Source organism: Dama dama, chromosome 27, assembly GCF_033118175.1.
Source record: "Dama dama isolate Ldn47 chromosome 27, ASM3311817v1, whole genome shotgun sequence".
Classification (NCBI taxonomy): domain Eukaryota; kingdom Metazoa; phylum Chordata; class Mammalia; order Artiodactyla; family Cervidae; genus Dama; species Dama dama.
The window spans coordinates 24,881,337-24,905,241 of NC_083707.1; the positions used below are offsets into that span (position 1 = coordinate 24,881,337).

The 23,905-nt window shown below is 37.2% G+C and overlaps 1 protein-coding gene across 1 annotated transcript in view; it reads right to left on the reverse strand.

The window, feature by feature from the left end:
• Positions 1-23,905, reverse strand: part of ASXL3 (ASXL transcriptional regulator 3) — a 187,866-nt gene that overhangs the window by 122,845 nt on the left and 41,116 nt on the right. Inside the window, exons 4-5 of the mRNA XM_061130910.1 lie at positions 19,610-19,699; positions 4,406-4,501 (exon numbers count right to left, since the gene is read on the reverse strand). Coding sequence (XP_060986893.1) covers positions 4,406-4,501; positions 19,610-19,699 — 186 coding nt within the window. The remainder of the gene's footprint in view (positions 1-4,405; positions 4,502-19,609; positions 19,700-23,905) is intronic.

A 23,905-nucleotide genomic window follows, 5' to 3' on the forward strand; every position in this document is an offset into this window, starting at 1 on the left:
GTAAGCATGATCCCTAGTTTTACAGATGAAACCAAGGCTGAGAGGTTAAGACTCAGAGTGTAATCAAGTAACAACTAAGTGATACATTTTAAATCCAAATTCTACTCTGATTCCAACACCCATGCTCTTTGGACAATCCCCAATTCTTTGTCTACAGAGTTGTTTCTTCCATTTAACTAACCTTGGATACCACAAGTGAATATATAACACTTGAGGAAAACACACAAAGGAAAGCCAGATGCCAGAAAAGAATAAGATGTTGGCTTCATCTTCACTTAATATTGTCTATAACAATGACTCCCCTAGGGTAAATTCCAAATAATATAAAGAACCAGGTTACAGAAGATGACATTGTTGGTTGTCTTGTTCAGGTAATGCTACCCTATGAAAACGAAGGAAGAAAGACCTTTGAGAGAATATGGTTAAGAATTCAGACCCATACTTGAGATGCCTCTTTGTGGAACTAGATCATTAAAGAATAACACAATCCATTAGTTGAATAAATATTTATTGAGCACATTATATATGTGAAGCTAATCTTGAAATAAATTTGCACTCTTGACAGTGCTTTGCACAGGAACAGAAATGTAGGCTGGGCTGAACTGAATTCTCTGAATACACATGAAATGACAAGGGATTCAGGAGAAAGGAGCCTTGAGGCATGTGCCACAAAATGAAGAAAATCATTTGGAATTTAGATGTTATCCCTAATTTATTCTAAGGAGGCACTTGAGATGCAATCATTTGTGGATTTATTCTATCACCAACTCCAGCGCAGAGGCAGCCAACCGATTGTCTTTGATGGCTCTTCAGGACTTTATACTATTTCCCTACAACTGTAGTCTCAAACAGAGTAGTTTCACTTAAGCCAGAAAAACCACATATCTTCCAAAATAAAACAACGGATTTCATATATTAAAGAACAGCATTGCAAGTACAATTGGTATGATAAAACAGGTTCATATCGAAATGTTAATTTCTGTATTCTACTTGTAGCTGCTTATATTCATACTCTCTCATTGTGTTAGTAGTGGCCAATACCATAGCATTTTTGAATGTGTGCTATGGGATGTTAGTTCCAAGTGATGCTCAAAAAAACTGTCAAAGGAGTTTCAGAAAAAAATGCATTCTCCTCTTGCAAACTCAGCAAATACATTAACAATGTATACTAAAATCTCTGAAAAATCTTACATAACTCCAGAAACCTGCTTAACTCACTGTTTCCTAAGCATATATAATTTAAAAATCTTCTCCACAATAGTATGTAGCAACATCTCTGATTATAGTATGCCAAGAAAAATACTTGAGGAAATGCTGAACTATATTTATGGTTAGGGTCATGACGAAATAGCACCTAGCGGTCATATTCCCAGGAACATTTAATTTTATTAGCAAGATGCTTAAAAATTATTTGAAAGGTATATAAAATAGTTGTTTCTCTGTGAAAAAATAACAGAGTGTGATTATTCTTCCCTGTGTAGACTTACAAAATTGAAAAGCATCCAGGTACTTTAAACAGCATTGAAAAATTTACAAACAGTATCCATATATAAATGAAAATACTATATATTTGCAATATTATATTATCTGAAATGAAAATCATCATACTCATCTCTCCCAGCGTAGAGCTTCCTCCTGACTCTCACTCAATCAGTATGGTCTTCCTCTTCATCACCCAGAAATGAAGCATTTCTTATACTATTAGAATTATTCTGCCTCAACAAAGTTCATCTGTCAATTTACATTTTTTCCTTCCTCACATCCTAATTCAAACAATCTTTACATCACAAGAGGACAGTTTTAGAAACCCTAGCCCTACCCCTGCCTTCAATATCTGCCTGCTGCAATTCCATCTACCCAGTGGTGCCAGGGCCATGTTCCTATTTAAAAAACAAAAACAAATAAAATATTGCTCAGGCTTCAGGCCGTGACATACACCAGATTGACTGACTGCTTCTTTACAATCAGTACTTCTCACTCCCTTTCAAAGGAAGTTCAGAGTCATTAGGATCCGCTACGGTAGGGGTAGGATCTGCGACTCCTTCATCTCCACCTTCCCCAGCTCTCAGATCACTCCCCGACCCCAAGACTACTCTCCTCTAATCTGATGCCACTCAGTAAACCATGTGCCTCTGCAGTTTCCCATCTCTCTTTTCTGGCTCCTCCAGCATCCTCTGCCTGGAAACGCATCCCACTCTTTGCTCCATTTATCACTCAAAATAAAATGCTTAGCTACCACCTGTATGGTGACATCTCCCGTGATACCAGGGTGCCTACCTCACTGTACGGCAGTCTCAACACCCTGCATATCCCGCAGTTTCCTCTCAGGACAACCGTTTACGCGTCTAAGTCTCCTGCCCTTACAACTTCCAACAAGTTTGGGAATGCCACGGGGGACAGACACATATTTATCTATCCTTTATAAGTAGACATGCAATCCCAAGGCACTCAGAAGGTGTTCGTTGAAATGAACGTAATCACTGCTATAAAAACTGTTGCAATCACGGATCTGTGGACATAACACCCACACCCCAAATAGCCTCCATAGTCTATTTAAACTCCTGACTACAATCATGTGTATCAAACAGCCAACATATCACACAGGGTACGTAGTAGCCATATTATATTATATTTGCACGCTCTGCATTCCCTTCTCCTAGGAAGTTTCCTTACTTTAGTTTAGCCATCACTGAAATGGTCCTGACTTCATCAGAAAGGCTAGCCTTGGTAACTATCTGCCCAGATGGTAGGAGTTTGAGTATCTTTGGGGAAGCATATAGAAATAAAGGGAATGAGCATACATTATTTTCAGTAGAAACATAAGCTGTAAAGGGACAAAAAAAATATTAACTAGTGACTACCTTCACCTCGACAAGGAGGGAGCCGACCAAGAACAAAACTAACCACAGCCAAGCAGAGCAAAACAGAGGAAGAAAACATGGAGGAAATGATGGCATCACTTGGATTCCTGCATTATTCTAGTCATGTTGAAGGTCAACCAACTGGATGTCCATGTTAAATAACCCAACAAATCCCCTGCTTATTTTATTGTTGACACTTGGCTAACTGAGAGGCTGACCTCATTTTTCTAAGCCTCAATGTGTTCCTCTGTAAAACGATGAGTTTAAAATAGGTGATGATGATGCATCTGAGTCAGTTCTAATGAGGTGGATAAACCTAGAGCCTATTATACAGAGTGAAGTAAATCAGAAAGAAAAACACCAACAGTATATTAACGTATATATAATGGAACCCAGAAGGATGGTACTGACGAATCTATTTGAAGAGCAGCAATGGAGACGTGGACGCAGAGAACAGACATATGGACAAGGGTTGGGGAGAAGAGGTAGAGGGTGAGATAAACGGAGAAAGTAGCCTGGATGCAGGAAAGTGAAAGCCGCTCAGTTGTGTCCAGCTCTTTGCAACCCCATGAACTATACAGTCCATGGAATTCTCCAGGCCAGAATACTGGAGTGGGTAGCCTTTCCCTTCTCCAGGGAATCCTCCCAAACCAGGGATCATACCCAGGTCTCCTACATTGCAGGTGGATTCTTAACCAGCTGAGCCATAAGGGAAGCCCAAGAATACTGGAGTGAGTAGCCTATCCCTTCTCTAGCAGATCTTCCCAACCCAGGAATTGAACTGGGGTCTCCTGCATTGCAGGTGCATTCTTTACCAGCTGAGCCACGAGGGAAGCCTGCATGGATGCGCATACACTAACATATGTAAACACACAGCCAATGGCAGCTTGCTGGATGACTGAGGGAACACAAACTGGGCTCTGTAATAACCTAGAGGGTTGGGCATGGGTGAGAGGTAGGAGGGAGACTCAAGAGGGAGGGGACGTATATACATCTATAGTTAATTCATGTTGATGTATGACAGAAACCCAACCAATACTGTAAACCAATCATCAATCAATTAAAATTAAATAAATATTTTTAAAGGTATGTGATAAGTTTTAAATAGCTTTAAAATGAAAGTTCTACTAATATCTTTCTGGTTAAGGATTCAAGGGCAATTACAAATGGCTGGACAATTGGCATGTTGTTCATTCTAGCCATGCCACCTGTCTCTTCGCCTCTCTTCCTACTTATTTGTCAAAGAAGGCTCCCCTTCACCTCTTAAAAACTTCTAATCAACTCTCTAGTCTGTAGTAATGGTTTCTGAACTTCTGTAGGTATCACAGCCTGTCCTGTGACTGTAGCATTTAGTTCTGGGCTATCTAATACCTCATGGCTCAAAGGCAATAAGCGCCATAGGACTCTGGCTTCATCAAGACTCTTTGTGTCCCCCTCATAAGGGCCCTGTCAGACTCAGATGCTCAGAAAACATTCAGGGACTGGTGATAAGCTTAACATTTCATAATCTACAGAATAGAACAAAATTTCAAGCATGGCAATACCAGAAATTGGCTGCGGACGTCCAGAAATAGGAACTATGAAATACTCTAGTGAGAATATAAACTGACACCGCCAGTTTGAAAAACATCTGGCAATATCTAGAGGGGGGAAAAAAAAAACACAAAACAAAACAGGTGTGCATGCTTTACAGATCAGCAATTCCACTTTTTGGTATAGTCCCTAGAAAAACTCAACTCACATTCACAGTCCTTATTTTTTAGGAGGTAAAAAAAACTGTCAGTAAATTAAATGTTCACCAGAACATAACTATAGACATAGATATACTTAATCTATATATACACAGTGAAATTATAAAATTCTGAGCCACAATGGTATATAGCAAACATATAACAATGATTAACTCTGAGTAAAAAAGGAAATCAAAGGAACTCCAGCTTTTCCTGCCAGACTTTATTTAAAAGAAATCCAAAGCAAATATGACAATATGTCTACAACTGTTAATTCCAGCTGGTGCTTGTTGGTCTACGATATTTTGCTATATTTTTCAAAATTTTCAGAACAGAAAAAATAAAGACTATTGATAATTTTGTTCTTTAACCCACAGTTTATCTTCTCTCCAATTCTATTAGATCTTTCTCCCTATTTCAGCTTATATTAAGGTTTAAACATTTTCCACACATAAATCCATATATACACGGAAATTATATGGAAGTGTAAAGGTACATTATTATACAGAGTAAAAAGTAATAAATCACTGTCAACTTCTCCCAACGACACCCATTGCTTCTGAGATAATGACTATTAATGATGTACCATGCTTTTTTTTTCTCCCAGAGCTTTTCCTATTTTTATTCGGATATATGTATAGATTCAACTCTATGCTTTTGTATTTTAAATTTATTTTCAACAGAAGTGAGAGCTGTTATTGCATAACAGTAGATGCATGCTTTTTTACTTAATAACCTTAATGATAAAGTTTCCTATAGAATATATTTTTTGTTCTTAATGTTGCACAGACTATTAAATGCTCTTAATAATCATGCAATGTTCCCACTGGCCTATAGAGTAGATAAGCTGTACTGTAATTTTTAAACTTCTTTATTATTTAACATGTAGCTTGCATCTGATTTTACTCATTAAAACTCATTGGTTCCGCAACGAAGAACCAATATATACGTCTCCTTGTATATGTGCTATAGATTGAATGCTTGCGTTCTCCCCAGATTCATATGTTGAAACCTAATCCCCAATGTGATGCTACTTGAAGCTGGGGCCTTTGGGAAGTGATCATATCATGAAGATGGAGCCATCACCCATGGTATCAGTGCTGTTATGAAAGAGACTGTCCATGGGATTTCCCAGGCAAGAATATTGCAGTAAGTAGCCATTCTCTTCCCTAGGGGATGTTCCCATCCCAGGGATCAAACCTGTGTCTCCGGCCTGGCAGGCAGATTCTTTACCATCTGAGCCACCAGGCAATTATAGCAGCCTGAACAGACTAAGACAGTAGGGATAATGTAACTATTCCTCTAGCATAGATTCCAAACAGCAGAACTACTACATCAAAAAAGCATTTTAAAAAATGTTGATAGCTATCTCCAAATTATCTTCCCTGAGAGTAACTACTTTCCCCACCTGAGTCAAGGGTGGACAGTATAAAATCTTTACATTTTTGCTAATCTAATCAAATGGAGGTAAAGCAGTCATTCCAGGTAGAGAGAGCAGCATGCAGGAGGCACATAGGGAAAGAACTGAACATGTCTGCAGAAACAGAATTATTTGGTATTTCCAACCAGTGAGTGGGAGGGAGAACAGGGCTGGGATCAGATTCCGAAGGCAAGGCATATACCATGGCAGCTGCATGACACTTACGTGTGCTTAGGTGCTCAGTCAGGTCCGACTCTTTGCGACCCCATGGACTGCAGCTTTCCAGGCTCTCTGTCCTTGGGGATTCTCTAGGCAAGAATACTGGAGCAGGTTGCCATGCCCTCCTCCAGGGGATCTTCCCAAACCAGGGATTGAACCCAGGTCTCTTGCATTGCAGGCAGATTCTTTACTGACTGAGCCACATGGGAAACCCAAGAATATTAGAGGGGGTAGCCTATCCCTTCTCCAGGGGATCTTCCTGACCCAAGAATTGAACCAGGGTCTCCTGCACTGCAGGTGGATTCTGTATCAGCTGAGCTACCAGGGAAGCCCATGCATGACGTTTATACCTCAGTTTAAACTCTATGGCGAGGAGTTCAGACTCCATGCAGGACATGATGGAGAGCCCCAAGGGACTTTCAGGAAGGAAATGCCCTTGTCCTGCTGTCATATGAGGACAGATCCAGAATGAGACACTTCTACAGGAAGACACAACAGTTAGGAGCCTGCAGTCCTTGACTGCAGGGACGATAACCTGAGCTTCATCAAAGCAATGACGACAAGGAAGGGATGCAGAGAAAGACTCAAGAAATACATGAGAAGAGAACAAACTTACGGTTGCTGAGAAGAATGGCAGGAAGGGATAGTTAGGGAGTTTGGGATGGACATCTACACACTGCTGTATATAAAATGGATAACCAACAAGGACCTACTATATAGCACAGGGAACTCACTAAACATTATGTGGCAGCCTGGATGGGTGGGGAGTTTGGGGGGAGAATGGGTACATGTATATTTATGGCTGAGTCCCTTCAATGTTTACCTGAAACTATCACAACATTGTTTGTTAATCGGCTATACCCCATCAAAATAAAAAGTAAAAAACTAAAAAGAGATACCTGAGAAGAAATGTGGGGGACAAAAATCAGGAGAACACAGAAACGGACTAGCTGTGTATGATGAGGTAGTAGAAGCGGGTTAGAATTGCTTCAGGGGCTGGAGGTAAACAGTGGTGTTATTAATTAAAATTGGTAACATAAAAGAGATGGTTTGAGGAAAAATATGGTAAATGTAGTTCTGGATTCACTAACTTAAAGGTATGCATGCATGCAAAATTCAGATACACACACGTATCACACAGTTAATGCTGGGGTTAGAGACACACACGGAGGAACCATCACTTATAGATGGTATTTGGAAAGGTGAAAATTAAAAGGCACAGATGTGGAGTGATAAGAGAAAATGACTGACTTGAGCTTATTACATTCCTACGTCAGAAAACTACATGAGAAGATATTTCTGAGATGAAAAAAAGGAAAAAAAAGAATCCTATGAGGAATTTCATTATAATAATATGAAATGTAACTTGAGGATATGATTATTTTAGAAGTCAGAACAAATCTCTGTAATCATAGGTAGAAACAACCTGTAAGTAGGAAATTATCTAGAGGATCTCACCAGCAGGGACTTTTCTTTTAAATATGCTTTTTTCTTTTAAAAAGTAATATAAGAACATTACTAAAATATCTGTCAACTGAAAAAAAAGATGAAAAAAATCACTAAAAAAATCTCAACTCCTTATAACAACTCTGAGCATTTTACAAACTTTCTACTAGTCTATGTTTCTGGTAGGTTTCTATTTAAAAGTTATGATTTACCTAAATGTTCAATCACCACATTTTATTTTATATTATACCCTGTCCATACTACTACACAGCCATAATAAATATATCAAGTGGTTAGAAATATTCTATTATCGTGTGTCAAGCCAGTGGTTTTCAATCTAGTCATGCATTAAAATTTTTAGGGCAATCTTTTAAAAGCAAATTTTGAGGCAATTCCAAACATCTTAAATAAACATCTCTGGGTAGAGCCAAAGCACTGGCACTCTCTTTTATGTTTTTCTAAATTATTTTACTGCATAATCAAGTTTGCAAATAACTGATATTACTGGTGAGTGTTTAAATTATGTTCTTCATTTGTAATTGAAATAGAACTGATCTGAATATTTTAGTGTATATGATACTCTTTTTCCCTTACATTCAAGAATATTTTAAGGTAGGCTTGCATAAGTGGCATTATTATTTCAGGAGATATATGTTATCTAACGACCTTTTGCAAATAATGCCAACTGGCTTTTCAAATGAGTTGTTTTAGTTTATACTCTCACCAGGAGTGAGAAAGCAGAAAGCATCATTTGGAGTCAGGGCGAAATGCTTGTACTGATTAATTTATTAGGTAAACCAAAAGACAATCTCCAGTGGCTACTTTACCTTGCATTTCTATGATTACTAGGAAGATCAAATCTTATCTACGTATTTGTTTACTCCCAGGTTTTATGCACTGTAGTTCCTCTGTTCATGACCTCTGACCACAAAGTTCTAAGGTCAACACCTCTTTTGTTTTCATAATCTCTTTAAATAATACCTCTAGCTTATATTAACTAGAAATATTAACTAAAAATATTTTCTCCATTGTCACTTTTTTTTTATATACAACCACATAAAATTTTATGTAGTCACATACATTCATCTTTTCCTCTGTTTATTGTAAAGCCTCTGTGAAGAGAGTCATCCCCCTCTCAACGTGTGAAGTGCTAAGTCACGTCAGTCATGTCCGACTCTGCAACCCCGCGGACTGTAGCCTGCCAAGCTCCTCTGTCTGCAAGACTCTCCAGGCAAGAATACTGGAGTGGGTTGCCATGCCCTCCTCCTCCGGGGGATCTTCCTGATCCAGGGATCGAACACACATCTCTTATATCTCCTGCATTGTCAGGCGGGTTCTTTACCACTAGCATCACCTGGGAAGCCTCTTCTGTCTCAAAGGTGAATTCAAATGTTAAATCTGAATTTTTCTGTTTTTCCAGTGGTATGACTTTTCAAGTTTAAATTTTTGATCATGTCTGTTTCTTCCTCAATATAAAACATAGCTAACACGTTACATGTTCCATAAACACTTTTAAGGTGTATAAACATCTCCTTGTCCATTACTTCATTTCTGATTCATTCTCCTACCCCTTCTCTGCAGAAGACTCTGGTACTACTCGTGGGAAAATCCTTGATCAGCAGAATGTCAAAAGAACTCAACTCAGAGTTTTGCTGGCTATGGGAAAATTTTTACCTTTAAATGTTTGATAAAGGAAATGTCTAAAAATAACCACACCAACCACTACTGTTAAGACTGGCACTCATACCACAGGACAAATGCCAATTTAATTTCATTTTCTTCTCCCTTCCTTCCTCCCCCTCTTCTTTCTTTGCATCCTCAAGGCAATTTGTTCAGTGGCAGTTGTCTGGTTTGATTAAAAGTATTTGCATAAAAAGATATTTAATAAATTTAGCTTTCTGCTATAAAAATACAAGTGTTATCAAATTCAAACACCATAATGACTTCAGATAGCATGAAATACATCCACAAAATTCAGACAGAATTATAAAGTAAAAACAAACTTGAGAAAGGAAAAATACAAAGATCAGTGAATATAAGCATCTTTCCCTTCCCCAAACTTAATATTCGACACCTAAAAATACATCTGAGAATCTGGCAGTAGGCCTAAAGATATTTAATACACCTAGTTCTTGTTTTAATTTCACCCTCTGGGAAATATGATTCATGAGAGACATAGCTGGGAGTAGGGACTGCAGAAAAGCAACCCAAATTAAATCTCTCCCGAACAGAGAAAAAGAGTAAAATAAAAGTAGCAATGGCTAGGATTAATGCAAACGTAAAAAGAGAATAAATAATACTGTTTCAGACTAATGTTTGTTGAACACTATAAAATTATACTCACATACATATTAATAAATTCCAAAAGTAATGCTACTAATATGTTATATATGTATTACCTCTGTTTTATGGAAATAAACATCTTCCTTAGGAAAAATGCGCATTTTGATGACCCAGGGGAAGAAATGTATCTTTAGACAAAACAAGATTTCCTGTACATTATTTTATAGTAATATCAATGTTCCATCTAGGCACACAGAAACTCTCCAGACAACAACTCCAGCAACAAAATGAGAGAACAATATGTAAATACAACTGGGTGGGGTGGAAAGGAAAAGAATTCACGAGCCAATTCAAGAGAAACTATTTTAAACCTGAAGCCCTGTTTAAATGACTAAATGGTAACTAAATAGTTATGAAAATTATAGAGAACTATATATGTTTATGTAACAATAAACAGTCTTCTGCCTTCATTCCTCAGTGTTTTTTAAAAAATAAAATTTTGGATATGATGGCTTCTGGCCATTTGGCAAACGTCTTATTTAAGTAAGTACAACGCCAAACCACTCATTTAGTCTGAATTAATATTCTTGAGGCTTTAAATACCCACTTAAAACTTCCAGGAAATAGTTCTTTGATGCACCTGCCACCTAATTTCATGAAATCAATATTTCACTTAAGCTAAGTCAGGAAATCTTAAGATGTTGAATTCAATTATGACCATTACTTCATGAGCTGCTAGTAGATAAAGCACAGCATTGAAGTTGAAAATCATTACAGTTAAAGAGCTTTACCTCTTTGGGAAAGTGGGGTGTTTTCTAAGGTACCATTAACGTAATTAATAAAAGCGTATCATGTTAGGATAACAGTAACAACTTAATATATAATATAGTGCCTTTCTATTGCCAAATGTTAGTTTATAAGCACAGAAACAACATTTTCTCTGGCTATGCCTAAAATAAATCTATTGGGACGGTGGGAGACATCTATCTACCAATAGAAAAAGGAAAACTAATAATATTGATCCAAACTTCATCCAAAGATGTAAATAAGTATTTAGTGAAATCCACATATATTACTGTTTAAGCAAAACACAACCACCACATCTTCAGTCATGTATAAGCACGATGTTATACATGAAAGGCAACAGGAAGCTGAGGTTCCACACAGAAAAGCTCACAAACACATTAAAAGGAAAAAATAAACTTTTATAAACAGTAAACACCTGGTACTGGTTTTCAACTGCTGTCTCTCCCCAGATAAGTACTAACTACCTGATTGGCTCCCATGCACGGACTCGTCTATTTCCTAGAGTCCAAAGTGGGGTATCATTACTTTTATTTCTAAACAGAGAATGAAAAAATGTCCAAAGAGATAAAATTTGAAATTCTAAACCTCTCCATCCTGTAAATGGTAAATATTTGATGATCGTAAAATTGCTCCTTTTGTCACATGACTTGTTAAAGTGAGTTTTAAGAAAACTCGGGAAATATTCAAAATAAATGTTATGCTAGTGCATTCCTAGGTCTCCCATTTCCTCCTTGGTTTGTTCTAACAGGCATTCTTTTTCTTCTTTTTCATTTTCCTTCAGAACCCACTCTTCGAGTCTAACATTTGCCTGTGACTTAACACTTGACTGTGATAGAAAGATTGAGATTTCGAGACAGCCAAACCCAGGCTCAAATACCAGAGCTTCCACTTATAACTGTGTGAAGTTAGGGAAGATATCTAACTTCTCTTAGCATCGATTTCCTCATTTGTAAAATGAAGAAATAACACTCAACTTCTCAAAGTTACTGTTAAATAAGCTAAAAGGTAGAAACTGCCTGGCTCAACACCTAACACTGACCGGTTACTGCATAAAAGTTTGTTTATTGCCCTTTAGCCAAAATGACAATCAACAGACAGTTCTCATGATATTCACAGACACATGCATCCGTGTTTGTTCTTTTCTGTTCTTTACCTGTATTCTACCCTTAGACCTAATAAACTTCATGCATGTTCAACACTCAGCAAGCTTTTCATGACCATAAAGGAAAATAACTGAAATAATATTACATAAATAAATAGCAGCCGAGAGGGAGCACCACATTTCTAAAGAACATATTCAAAATTGAAGAAACTCTAGTATATTCTCTCTAAAAACAAAATGCCCGAGCGGTTTAATGAGGAGAGGCAGTATTTATTAAAAAGTACAACCCAATTTGATTCTTAGTAAAACAGGGTTAGAAAAACGAAGTGCTCTCAGTGAAGGTAAAGCAAAACATTCACTGGGAAAAGTCAGCCATCACCCGCAACAATATTTATTAATGTAGGCAGACTGCTTGAAAGAGCCCCAAGCGAAAGAGTGAACAAGTAGACTACAACTTCAGCAAGAAGGGTCATGGAGATGCAGTCAGTGTTCACAGGGAAGAAGGCTCCAGATATATACCAGAAAGGAAAATAAAATAGTTCTAGCTAATGTTACAATGGGATTTTTGTGTGTAGATGAATTTGGAGTCAAAATATGGCCACAGTTTACACAAACTGTAATTCAGACAGAGAAACCAGAAAGCACAACGGGGCCTCCCAAATTTTCTCTTTCCAACAAGTCACGCTTTCTCAGTTTCGATTCTAGTCCTCACTGTCACAGAGACAAAACAGAGAGAACGGAGGTAAGCGACACCAAACTGGGAACCACCCTCATAACCTTCTTCACCGTCATTCAAATCACTGCCTGGCCTCCAGGTGGCCAGTTGTCTCCTCAAACCCACTAAACGTGAACCGGGGAATGAGTGACAACGACGGGGTTCCATACGGGGGACCCTCGATGTCCGTTTTCACCCAACATCACTATCTGGTACCTACCCGGAAGGAATGAACGGAACCACTCCAATGCAATCCCAGCCACTCCTGCTAGTTCAAGCATTCGGTTCAGCATCACCTCATGACCAACACGAAAGCAGCTGAGGCTCTAATATAATCATCATGGAAAGTTGTCCCAAATCCTTCATTCGAGGAAGATCCTTCATACACACCAACGCTGTCTCCAAGCCATGCCGGGGTCTGAAACCAGACTGGAAAATATTATATATGTGTATATATAGTAAAACTCCCACAAACCACTCTTCTCCTACGTCACATTTATTAACAGCTGCTTAACCCCTCCTAAACACATATATTGCCTTCTCAAGGTGAAAATATGAACATTCAAGGAAAGATCTTTTCCACAGTAGAAGGGAAACTGAGAGTATATGAAGACCTGGTGCTGCCTGGTAAGGTGGTTGAGGCGGTCCCAAACGGAACATACTTTGTCCTGAAGGGGAAAGAGAAAACACAATATTGGTTTCCAAGGCTAGTCTTCTAAACTTGGTATATAGGATCAAGCTCTTCCAGTATTTACAAAGCAAAACAACAACAACAAATCTTGATTTTTTCAGGAGGTGAGAAAGCAATGCCATATTAACCACTGACGCTTTGTTTGGTATTACCAAGGTACCTTCTTCCTGAATTCCCACTCTGTGGTCACTCACCACTTTTGTAATCCTACCTGCCACTGCCTTGACTGCATTACCAGACTCTACTGATGCAGGAAGTCTATACCGACTACATTTGCTCACTGTGTAGACACAGCCAGCAGCCTTTGAATGAACAACAACTTTAATGGTAGCAATAATTTAAAAAAGTGATCAATGAGCCCCAAGAGGTATTATATGTTAAAGAACAAGAACAAACTAACTTTAAAAATACCAGTTTTCCTTCTCACTTCTTAATGAATAGGCTTTTGTAGAAACTGACATTATATAAAGTTTTCAAAGTTTAAACAGATAATCTACTACTTTTATCTCCTTGAGACTTCTATTATAAGATTTAAGACTATTTCCCATTCACTTGTCCCTTTCTCCTAAACTAATACTTAAAACTAAAACTTTCAACGCCAGTACAATATTTTACTAAGTTTCTCTATCTCCAGAGTGTGTCTAAAATAAAATTTAAAAATGGGTTAAATCACCACAGTATTATTTTCTATGTGCTTAGCCTAAATGATTTGAATCAAGCAAATGGCTACCTATAAGATGTTCATCATATTTAATTCCATTTGAAATTAATAAAATTCTGTTTTCTAATCTCCGTTTCATTTACTCTACTGGCCAGACTCATCCAATCCTTGCCAGTTACTAAAATGAAAAAATGTAGTGATGTCCATCTGGTGTACTATCTCCTCTACCCACTCAGTATATACTTTGGTTCTCAAGTCAATTATTCCATTGACGTGAAATATCTAGAAACGTTGTAGACAGGCTTGGACCTGAGATTTATACCAAACATGACACTCATTATGTTTTTCTGGACACTCTCCACTAACTTCACTGTATTTCATAAAATATGGCATGTCTCTCACAAAGAAAATGTGGAATGGATCACCTACACAAAGGGCTCAGAAAATATTACATTGAAAGAAACAGATCCCTTGGTTGCTTAGGTCAGACATACAATCCTCTTGGTGCTTAGCAAAATACAATGCTTCTCCTCCTAAAATTTTAAGTCCTTGTATATGACATATTGACCCTCTTATGCATAATCTTACTGCAAGTACAGTAAGTCTTCTCAAACCATCCCATTTACAGATGTCAGATAACAATGTCTATAAGTAATATATGTTCAAGAAAATAAATACCCCCTGAGATGTCTGCCATGACCTAAGGACTATACAGGACATGCAAACATGAGTAAGATATGTCACTAGCTGTCTTGGAACTCATAGTTTAGTTGAGACAAAGACATATAAACTAAAAGAACTGTGATAAAGTTACATTTAAAAACCTCTCTTGCAATATAAAAGAAGGGATCATATTTCTGCCTGGAAATCGCGGGGAACGTTTCCAGAGGAGGTGATCCACATCTTAAATGATGAATAGCTATTAGGGTGGCAGTGATGGTAATAACAAACAGAAGCTAAGGTATTAGCATATATGTAATTTACAAGAATACTAGAAATAAGATCACTACTCAAAAGTAAAACATATTCTATCCTCCGGTATTTAGTTTGTGGACAGTAGAAATATTTCAGTATAGTGAAAAAACTCCTAGTGTAATAGGAACATTCAGTAAATACTAACCAAGCCAAAGTTATGAGATCCTTAATGACAGAAGCATACAAATAATGATGTAGATTTTTCCTAGAAATTAATAATCCCCACATACTTAAATGCAGACCTCCTCAGAGACAGCAAAGCAGTTATGTTTACTAAAGTCTCTTCTCCAAAATTTCATTTTGCATATATGAAACTTCTCAAATTTCAAACAAAATTAGGATGATAGTACAAATATACAGGACTCTGGGACACATCTTTTTTTTTTTCCCCAAAACATACCAATTAGATAATTAGCAGGAGGTACTGTCAGGATATGACATGTTAACATATAAATTTGGAGAGTGGAAAAGCAGAAGAAATACTACATCTTTATTGTACATTCAAAAGGCTAAAGTGGCCCAAGTAGTCCAAGTACGAGAGCAAGATAGAGAAATACACCTCTTTAGTTACAAATAAGATCGTCCTCAAAGCATTTCATTTAATGAAAAACAATCTACCCACTGGTATGTTATAAACTGGGAAAATCCTTGATCCTGGAATCTCAAAATCAGTCACTGGCAGGCATCATACTAAAAACAATTCAGGCTCTGCTTCATCAGGTAACAGTAGTTTTAAATCTAATCACTGAATCTGAATTTAAGAACACAAACTGATTAGAATCTCTTTGCTAACTTCTCATGAAATTTTAGATTAAAAATTATGTATTAAATAATACCGCAGGCAAGCATATTCTGTAGCACTAGAGCAACCTGGGAAGCCCATTCAATAATATTACATACTTCTTAGTGAAATATGAATCTTTTAGCACCAGTGTGCCAAAATATTACTGTGAAATATGGTCAAATACAAATTTACTTGATAACCCATTCCATCTTGATTAGTTTTTTCAAAGTGCTACTAATGCACTAGGGTATGAGATCTCACAAATCAAATATATGATTGACAGTACATTTAAAAAATTATTTTATCCTCATTTCAGCCCTACAATACACATAAAGATCCATCAGTTTCCCTATTTCACTGGAGACAAAAGACAAAAAAAGAAACCAACAAAGACTGAGTGACTTATCCAGGATAACACATTGCGTTGGAAATGGAAATAGAGCTAGAATTCAAATTTCCATTCGGAAAATATCATGAGTCTATTATATGAAGGGCCCTATGGGGAAGAGAACAATCATTGGGACATAAATTCTACCATTAAGGAAACTGCAGTCCTGTTATAACAAGAGAAAATTTGAGAGAGTTTTTTAGCTACTATGACAAAGGCATAGATGTATTCATGTTATAAAGAAACAGCAAGAATAAAATGATGAATTAAAGCTAAAGAACTCTTCACTGAGGAGGTGGTATATGACATGTGAATTGGGCTCTGGAGGCAGCGGCGAGAGGACAAGAAATAGTGAAGTTCATTAACAGGCTGTCCAGAGTCAGAGAGAATCGAAAATATATGTTAATGTTTGCAAAAGTCAAATATACAGGTAAATTTTTCAAATGTCACAAGTTACAACATGTACTTAACTAAACCAAGTCTAAGCAGGAGATTTGATTTAAAATAGATACAACAGAGGCTGATAGTTGTTCCTCCAAAATTACCTTTCCCTACAGCTAAGACTCCCACATTTTAGCTGGGAACATGCTTCCTGCAACAGACTACACTCTCCTGTTTCCCATTCTGCTAACTATAAATATATATCTGGTCAATGGGACACGAGGAAAATGGATGCACTCAACACTTAAAATGTATCTACAGAGGGACTGTATCTACTTCTTCTTCCACCTACTGCTTGGAACACGGATTTGGTGGCAAGTTATGTTAGACCATGGTGATAAGGACTCAATCCTAGGGACAACAGAGCGGTAAGACAAAAGGACCCTGGCTGCTTGCATATCCTGATGCAACAAAGCTATCCCATCATTCCTGGGACTCCCCACCTTCAGACTATAATGTAAGAAATGAAGTTTTGTTTGAATAACCACCTATTTTGGGACTCCATTACACCCATGCAAACTATATACTAGCTTGTATAAATATTTATGCTATGAAAGTGAGAGTCACTCAGTCGTGTCCGACTCTTTGAGACCCCATGGACTATACAATCCATTGGAATTATCCAGACCAGAATACTAGAGTGCATAGCCGTCCCCTTCTCCAGGGGATCTTCCCAACCCAGGGATCAAACCCAGGTCTCCGACACTGCAGGCAGACTCTTTATCAACTGAGCTATCAGGGAAGCATAAATAAATACAAATTAAAAGTATTCTCAAAACCTGAGAAAAACAATCTGAAAATATTTACTCACAAAGGATTTATTATAATCAGCAATATGCAGTTGTCGTAATAGGCTTTCAAATCTGTTTTTAAATTTGAATCTATATGATAACCCCTAAACAGTGGAAAGGTCAGAGATCAATACTATTACAAGTGAAAAATATAACAATAGATCAGGCATTCATTACAAAAAATCTTTGACAGCTTCAAATTTTACTAGGTTTAACTTCATTTAATCTATAAAATAATCATTAGATATATTTCATACTATATTGATATACTAAAGATCCATTTAGAAAGAAAAGTCAAATGAGTTATTAATGCCCAAAAAAAGAATCAATAAATGAAAACTAGATTTTTACTGTAAGTTCACATTAGTTGACAATGTTCCATTTACCCATAGGACTTCTCAGGCCACTCAATTTTATTCTGATTATCTTTAAATATTTCTATTCATTTTTTAGAGAGAAGAGAGGAAAATTTAATAAGTAAACATAAATTAAATATATTATCATGATGTGAATGAAGAAACAGAGCAGGCTGCAAGAGTCTAAAAGGAAAAGAGAAAATAGAGGCTGGAAGGCCTGTGTGCATCAAATCGTCTGCAGGCAAATCTATTCACCCTTGCTTCACAAATTACTTATATTATGGACATTCTAAAGAATGACAGGAATAAGCATGTTCAATAAAATGATCCATGGCACTGTCTTACTGAGCTCACTGGCTCTCTCTGTCAGCCCACAGGGGCAAGAGTGAAAGGCAGTCGCAACCCTTCCCCTTGTTCTCAGACTCCTCCTTTGGGTAAGGTCTCGATGGTAACTAAAAGCCAATAAGTCCAGAATCAAGAGTACCAGATAACCACCTGAAGTATAAATTACAGAACATTCTCTTTTGCACCCCAATCTCCTGCCAAAATATGTACTATTGGAGGCAAATAAAACCAGGTAACAGAGGGTGACTGGATCAATGAAAACACATCACTTCAGGAAAATCAATTGAAAGACATGTCCTTTCTAATAGAACCTGAGAATAGAAGATTTATATTCTTTTTTGTGTGTGTGGTCTGTCCTTCTACTGGGCTTTTTGCACATTCTACTCAAATTCTGAAATGATCATCCTCTTCTAAGTTTAAAGATGAGTCATATGTTTACCAGTTCTATTACAGTGGACAATTCATCTTCTCTAAGCCTTAGTTTATTGATTTGTAAAATAAAAGCTTAAGATGATATGATCTACAAAGTCCTTAACAGGAACAATATGTTATTGTTCTGAGTTAAACTTCATTCACATCTTAGATTGCATCATAATGCTGCTCTGAATGCCCTTCTTTTAGGGAGGCTTGCTTTCAAACAAATTCTCAAAAGCATGGCTAAAAGCTAGGAGAGTAATGACCACAGCAAATGGCCCTTTGTGTAAACTAGACCTGATTTTACCAAAGCGTCTAATGGCCACCCACTCCAGTATTCTTGCCTGGAAAATTCCATAGACAGCAAAGCCTGGAAGGTTACAGTCCATGGGGTTGCAAAGAGTCAGAAATGACTGAGCGCGCACCTTTACCTTTAACTCCTCGGATTCTAGGAATTAGGGATTCTGTTACTCTCTTACCACAAGAAGCACTTCTAATAAAGGCTGGGAATTTCCTGGGTCACCAGGTGGTAGAAAATTGGGTAAGGAAAAGACTAGGTTTAAAATTTAGATAATCAGATGCTCCTACTCAAAATTCTGCAGACATCATTTCACAATATGTCATCCCTCTCAAAGGAAAAAAAGGAGATAAGGATGAAGGAAGAGGGTGGAACACACTGAGACATTTCATAGCATGGAAACAGTCACAACCATAGGTAAAACAGAGAGCCAGTGGGAATTTGCTGAATGATGCACAGAGGCTCAAACGGAGTGATCTGGGACAACCTAGATGGGTGGGATGGGGAGGGAGGTGGGGGGAGGTTTAAGAGGGAGGGGACATATGTATACCTATGGCTGATTCATGTGATGCATGGCAGAAGCCAACACAATTTTGTAAAGCAGTTATTTTTCAACTAAAAATAATTAATAAAAAATAAAGAGAAAAAAGAATGTGCCACTGTACCTAACAAACTGATTTATAAAACTTTGAAAACTAAAAGTTTTCAGTGGCTTGACTCAAAAGGATGCTGCTTAAAAACAATCAAATAAATCCTAATTTTAAAAGCCAAGTTCATATTTTCAATATTAAGGACAAGTAAAAGAAATGGGCAGTAAAAACTATTCTAAGTAATTTCAAATAGTACTTTCGAGCGTTAGTGGTTCAGGGGTAGAATTCTCACCTGTCAAATAGTGTTTTCTGTATAGCTGATTCAGCACTTGCCTTCTTGGCATGAAGGTGCAGGGTGATTCCAAACTGACCTTTGATAATCCTAAAACTTCAGAATTCAGGATTTGAGCTCTTTACACTATCCCGCTAGCCACAATGTATTCCAACAAATCTTCATGCATGATATTTTTCTATATCTAGCAATCAGTAGGTCACCTTCAACAATGCAAATTAAGCAACAAATTGAAAAATAATCATTGCACAAATTGTATTTCACGCAGACTGGTTAGAGAGGAATGAAATTATGGATTTGGGCTATCTGCAGTGGTCTGATGGAGAAAGTGCTCTACCCGGAAATTTTACATTCGTCTTTTGTAAAAATGAGCAATAAAAGTAAAAAGGAATGAGTGGTGTTTTTATACCTCCCAGTGGAAATACAATGGATGGATGTGATGAGGGAGGATGGATAAGTGGTCATGACATAGATTCCCAATAACAGTAAAGTTTATCTGACTGGTCTGGTTAAGAAAATGTTCTAATGAATGCAGTGACGCTGGTCCTGACCATAATCATCCATTCATTTGGACTTTCTTTCCTTTCCCAAGATGTGTATCTTAAAAGAGAACAATGTTAATAACAGCCTCCTCCATCCCCATGGTTTAGTCAGCCTCACCTATTTTCATTCAGTTATTTCATAAAAATAGTGACTGCTACTGTCTAAAGCTGCCTTTTGTTAGCAATATGCTTTGGCCACAGCGAAACAATTCCCCCAGAGACAATCTATAAGTCCAACTTCAACAGCAAAACAGTGAGAGTCCTATGGAGGCCATGGTTCTTCCATTATACAAAGTAAGTGTCCCACCTTATGACATCACCTTCTAGATAAAACAGTAAAGAGTTATAATGCAAATACATCTTGCTGCTATCCATAAGCTCCAGGCTTCACTAAAGATCACCCCCCATCATGTTGGGCAAGCATCACAGGTAGTTTGGGAAAGGCTTTGAACCTTTCAAATCTGGGTTCTGGAAATAGAATTTTAAAAAATCTTTCAACTCTTGTTTACAAATAGGCTCTAAATTGAGAGTATCAACACACCTATCTACAGGCTTGACTTAAATCTCAGTGAGTTTTATACACATATATAGACAATCAAGAGTTAGCCAGAGAAGCTGCTAAGGGAGTAGGAGTCGGGGAGGGGGGAGTATTTACTTGATAGACTTATACAAACAATACTTTTAAAAACAAAGTGTTATTAGGTTCTGGCAACAAAATTTTAAAAGATTAAGTGCAATTTGAATCAGACATCAAACTCCAGACTTGTCACCTGCTAGCTAAATGAACTATCTCAAGTTATTTAACCTCATCTGCCTTAGTTTCCCTATCTGTAAAATGGGAAATACAATATCACCTGTTTAAAAAGATAATTCATGTCAAGTCCTTACTCTTGGGCCTAATAAAAGTAAATGATTTAAAAAAATTAGGTATTCTTTTACTCATCAAGCCCCTACTCATTAATCTGCTTGACATGCTGCATTAAGCATGGTATCTCAGCTCTAGGTAAAATAAATTAATGGATACGTAGATACATGTTCCTATCTTTGATGAGCTTATATTTATGATGGAAAGACAATACTTCTTGATAGGTTGGGATATCATATATTTTATAAAGAATTTAGAAATTCCTAAGTTTAATTTTTTTAATAAAAAATAAAAACCCATTATGTTCTAGGCTGAAGACAGCCTCCACAGAGGAGAGGTTAAAAGATATAATTGAATGATTCAGAGAAGAATGTTTGGAATCACACTGTTAAATCTTCAAAAGAAAGAACTGCATTTTACTCATCTATTAATTCAGCAGCTTCCACGATCTCAAGAACATAGCATATGCTTAATAAATGTTATTGGAATGAGGATATGTCTTAAAGCTTCCACAAACCCCCCAGATTCTCCATAGCAAAAAAGGACACACTTTATAGGTATTTGATTAACTTCTCCATGTCCACACTTGTTTTCTTTTCTCTGGGAAAAGTTTACCCACACACGAGTCCCCTGAACCTGGCCAGAAGACAGTTACCAACAAACTGAAGAGAGAACAGAGCCCAAATACTAGCCTTGCACAGCACCTAAAGCAGGACTTAACTAACTTTTTAAAAAATGTTAATAGAAATCATCTGAATTTCAGAAAATTATCAGTGTGATTCTGTATAAGACATTCAGGAGGTAGGATAAATAGTCCTTAATTGTCCTGAAAGAACTAGGACTTCGTCTAAGGAATTATGCACTGTAGCTTTTAGAAAACCTGTCTTAACAAAATGTCATGATTTTTATTCCTCTGAAAACAAATCAACTATAAAAAGAAGTCCCCATGTCAGCATATCAACTGTTTTGCATTTGAATTATGTTGTCAAGTTCAAAACATGGAAGCAAAACTAAAATCATTTAGGCATGTGGCAATTAAGAGCACAAGCAATGAAATGAGGAGATAAGGAGAAAAACACCACCTAGAAAAAAATTAAATAACAACACCCCAGTTAAACGTGTATTTCTCCCGAAAGATTTTCACCTGCATAGGATACTTAGAAAGACTCAAATACAATATAATTTTATATCCATTTCTGCTCCTATTCCTGCACTGAAATGTTTATAGAGTGCTCAGTATTTCTGGAATAAATTATACCAAGATCTTGATAAAGCTGAAATCACCTAAATTACCTCTTTTGTTCAATTATTTGGAAGAATGGAGAAAGAAAGCTTGACAGAATAAAATGTTGTATTAAGAAATGGCCATTTCATAGCTGTAATTGCATACCTTAGTGAATACTGATGCCTTGAGGGTTATGTGCAGTCACCACAGCTATTTTTACCAAAGGCTTCAAATAAAATCCAAATCAATTTATGTTATGTGACTATATACATTATATTTGAACATGCAACTTAAGCCAAGTATTCTATCAGTTTACATGTGAGGAATAACATATGAAAACACATATTAGGAGTATGCAATGACAGAAGCACAGTACAGTGTTAAGCATACTATTATGAATAACTTCCAAGTTTAATCAGATACTCAAAATTCTAGAAAAATTCTATGGTATGCCATGAATTCTAGAAATGTAAAGTCCCACATTCTGAAACACTATTGTAGACTTAATGTGTGTGCAGCCCATCCCACAATTCCTCCTCTCCAGTGTGGCTATGAGGGGTGGTATCTCTCAGGAAGGGATTAAGGTTGAAAGCAGTCATATAGATGGAGCCTTGATCTGATGGGAGTGTCCTCAGAAGAAGAGACACTGAAGAGCTTTCTCTCACTCTCTCTGCACACACACACCCAGAAAAGGCCATGTGAGGATACAGTGAGAAGGTGGCTGTCTGCAAGCCATGAAGAGAGTCCTCACTAGAAACCTATCCTGATGGACCTGCATCTAGGACCTCTAGCCTCCAGAACTTTGAGAGAGAGAGAAAAACAGTTCTGTTGTTTAAGTCGCCCAGTGGGTGATGATTTGTATGGCAGCCAGGGCACAGTAACCAATCACTGTTATGATGACCTCAGCTTGGGAACCAGGAGGGGTACAGATGCAAATTTACTCCATTGGTTTGAGGCTTTCTGCCTAAACACTGCTTCCTTTCCATTCTGCAACCCAATCTTATGGAACAATGTGAAAACTACCAGAAGCGTGCAACACATGCACACACAACATTGCTCACTACTGTCTCACTGGCTTTACTTCTACTTTCCAAATCACAAAAAGATTCTGAGAGAAATTTCACAGCAAAGGAAAGTACAGTTGACCCTTAAGCAACATGGAAATTAATCTGCATATAATTTGTCAGCTCTTTGTATTTGCATTTCTTCCATGTCTGCAGATTCAACCAATGACAGGTTATGTAACATTGTAGGATTTACTATGGAAAAATATTTGTGTATAAGTCGACCCACAAATTTCAAAAACCCAAGTTGTGCAAGGGTCAGCTGTAGTCAACTGAGGCTGAAACATCAAAAGCGTGACTGCAAAGGCTTTAAAGCTGCCAAAGTCCAGGTTGATTAAGGCTGGGCTGAAAGAGTTGAAATCTGACCCTGTAAGGTAATGTTTCACACAATTATCTACCTAATTCAGGAAATGCTTCCACAGTAATATATAATCGTATTATCCCCTTGAAGAATTATTCCAATCACTGTGTCATCATAAAAAGAAGTAACTTTAAGAAAAGTTTAATTATGAGAGATTAGTTGCTTTTAAACAATGAATGATACCCACATATAAATTATGAATACTTAATCAGTTTTATACCATTTAATTTAAAACTAAT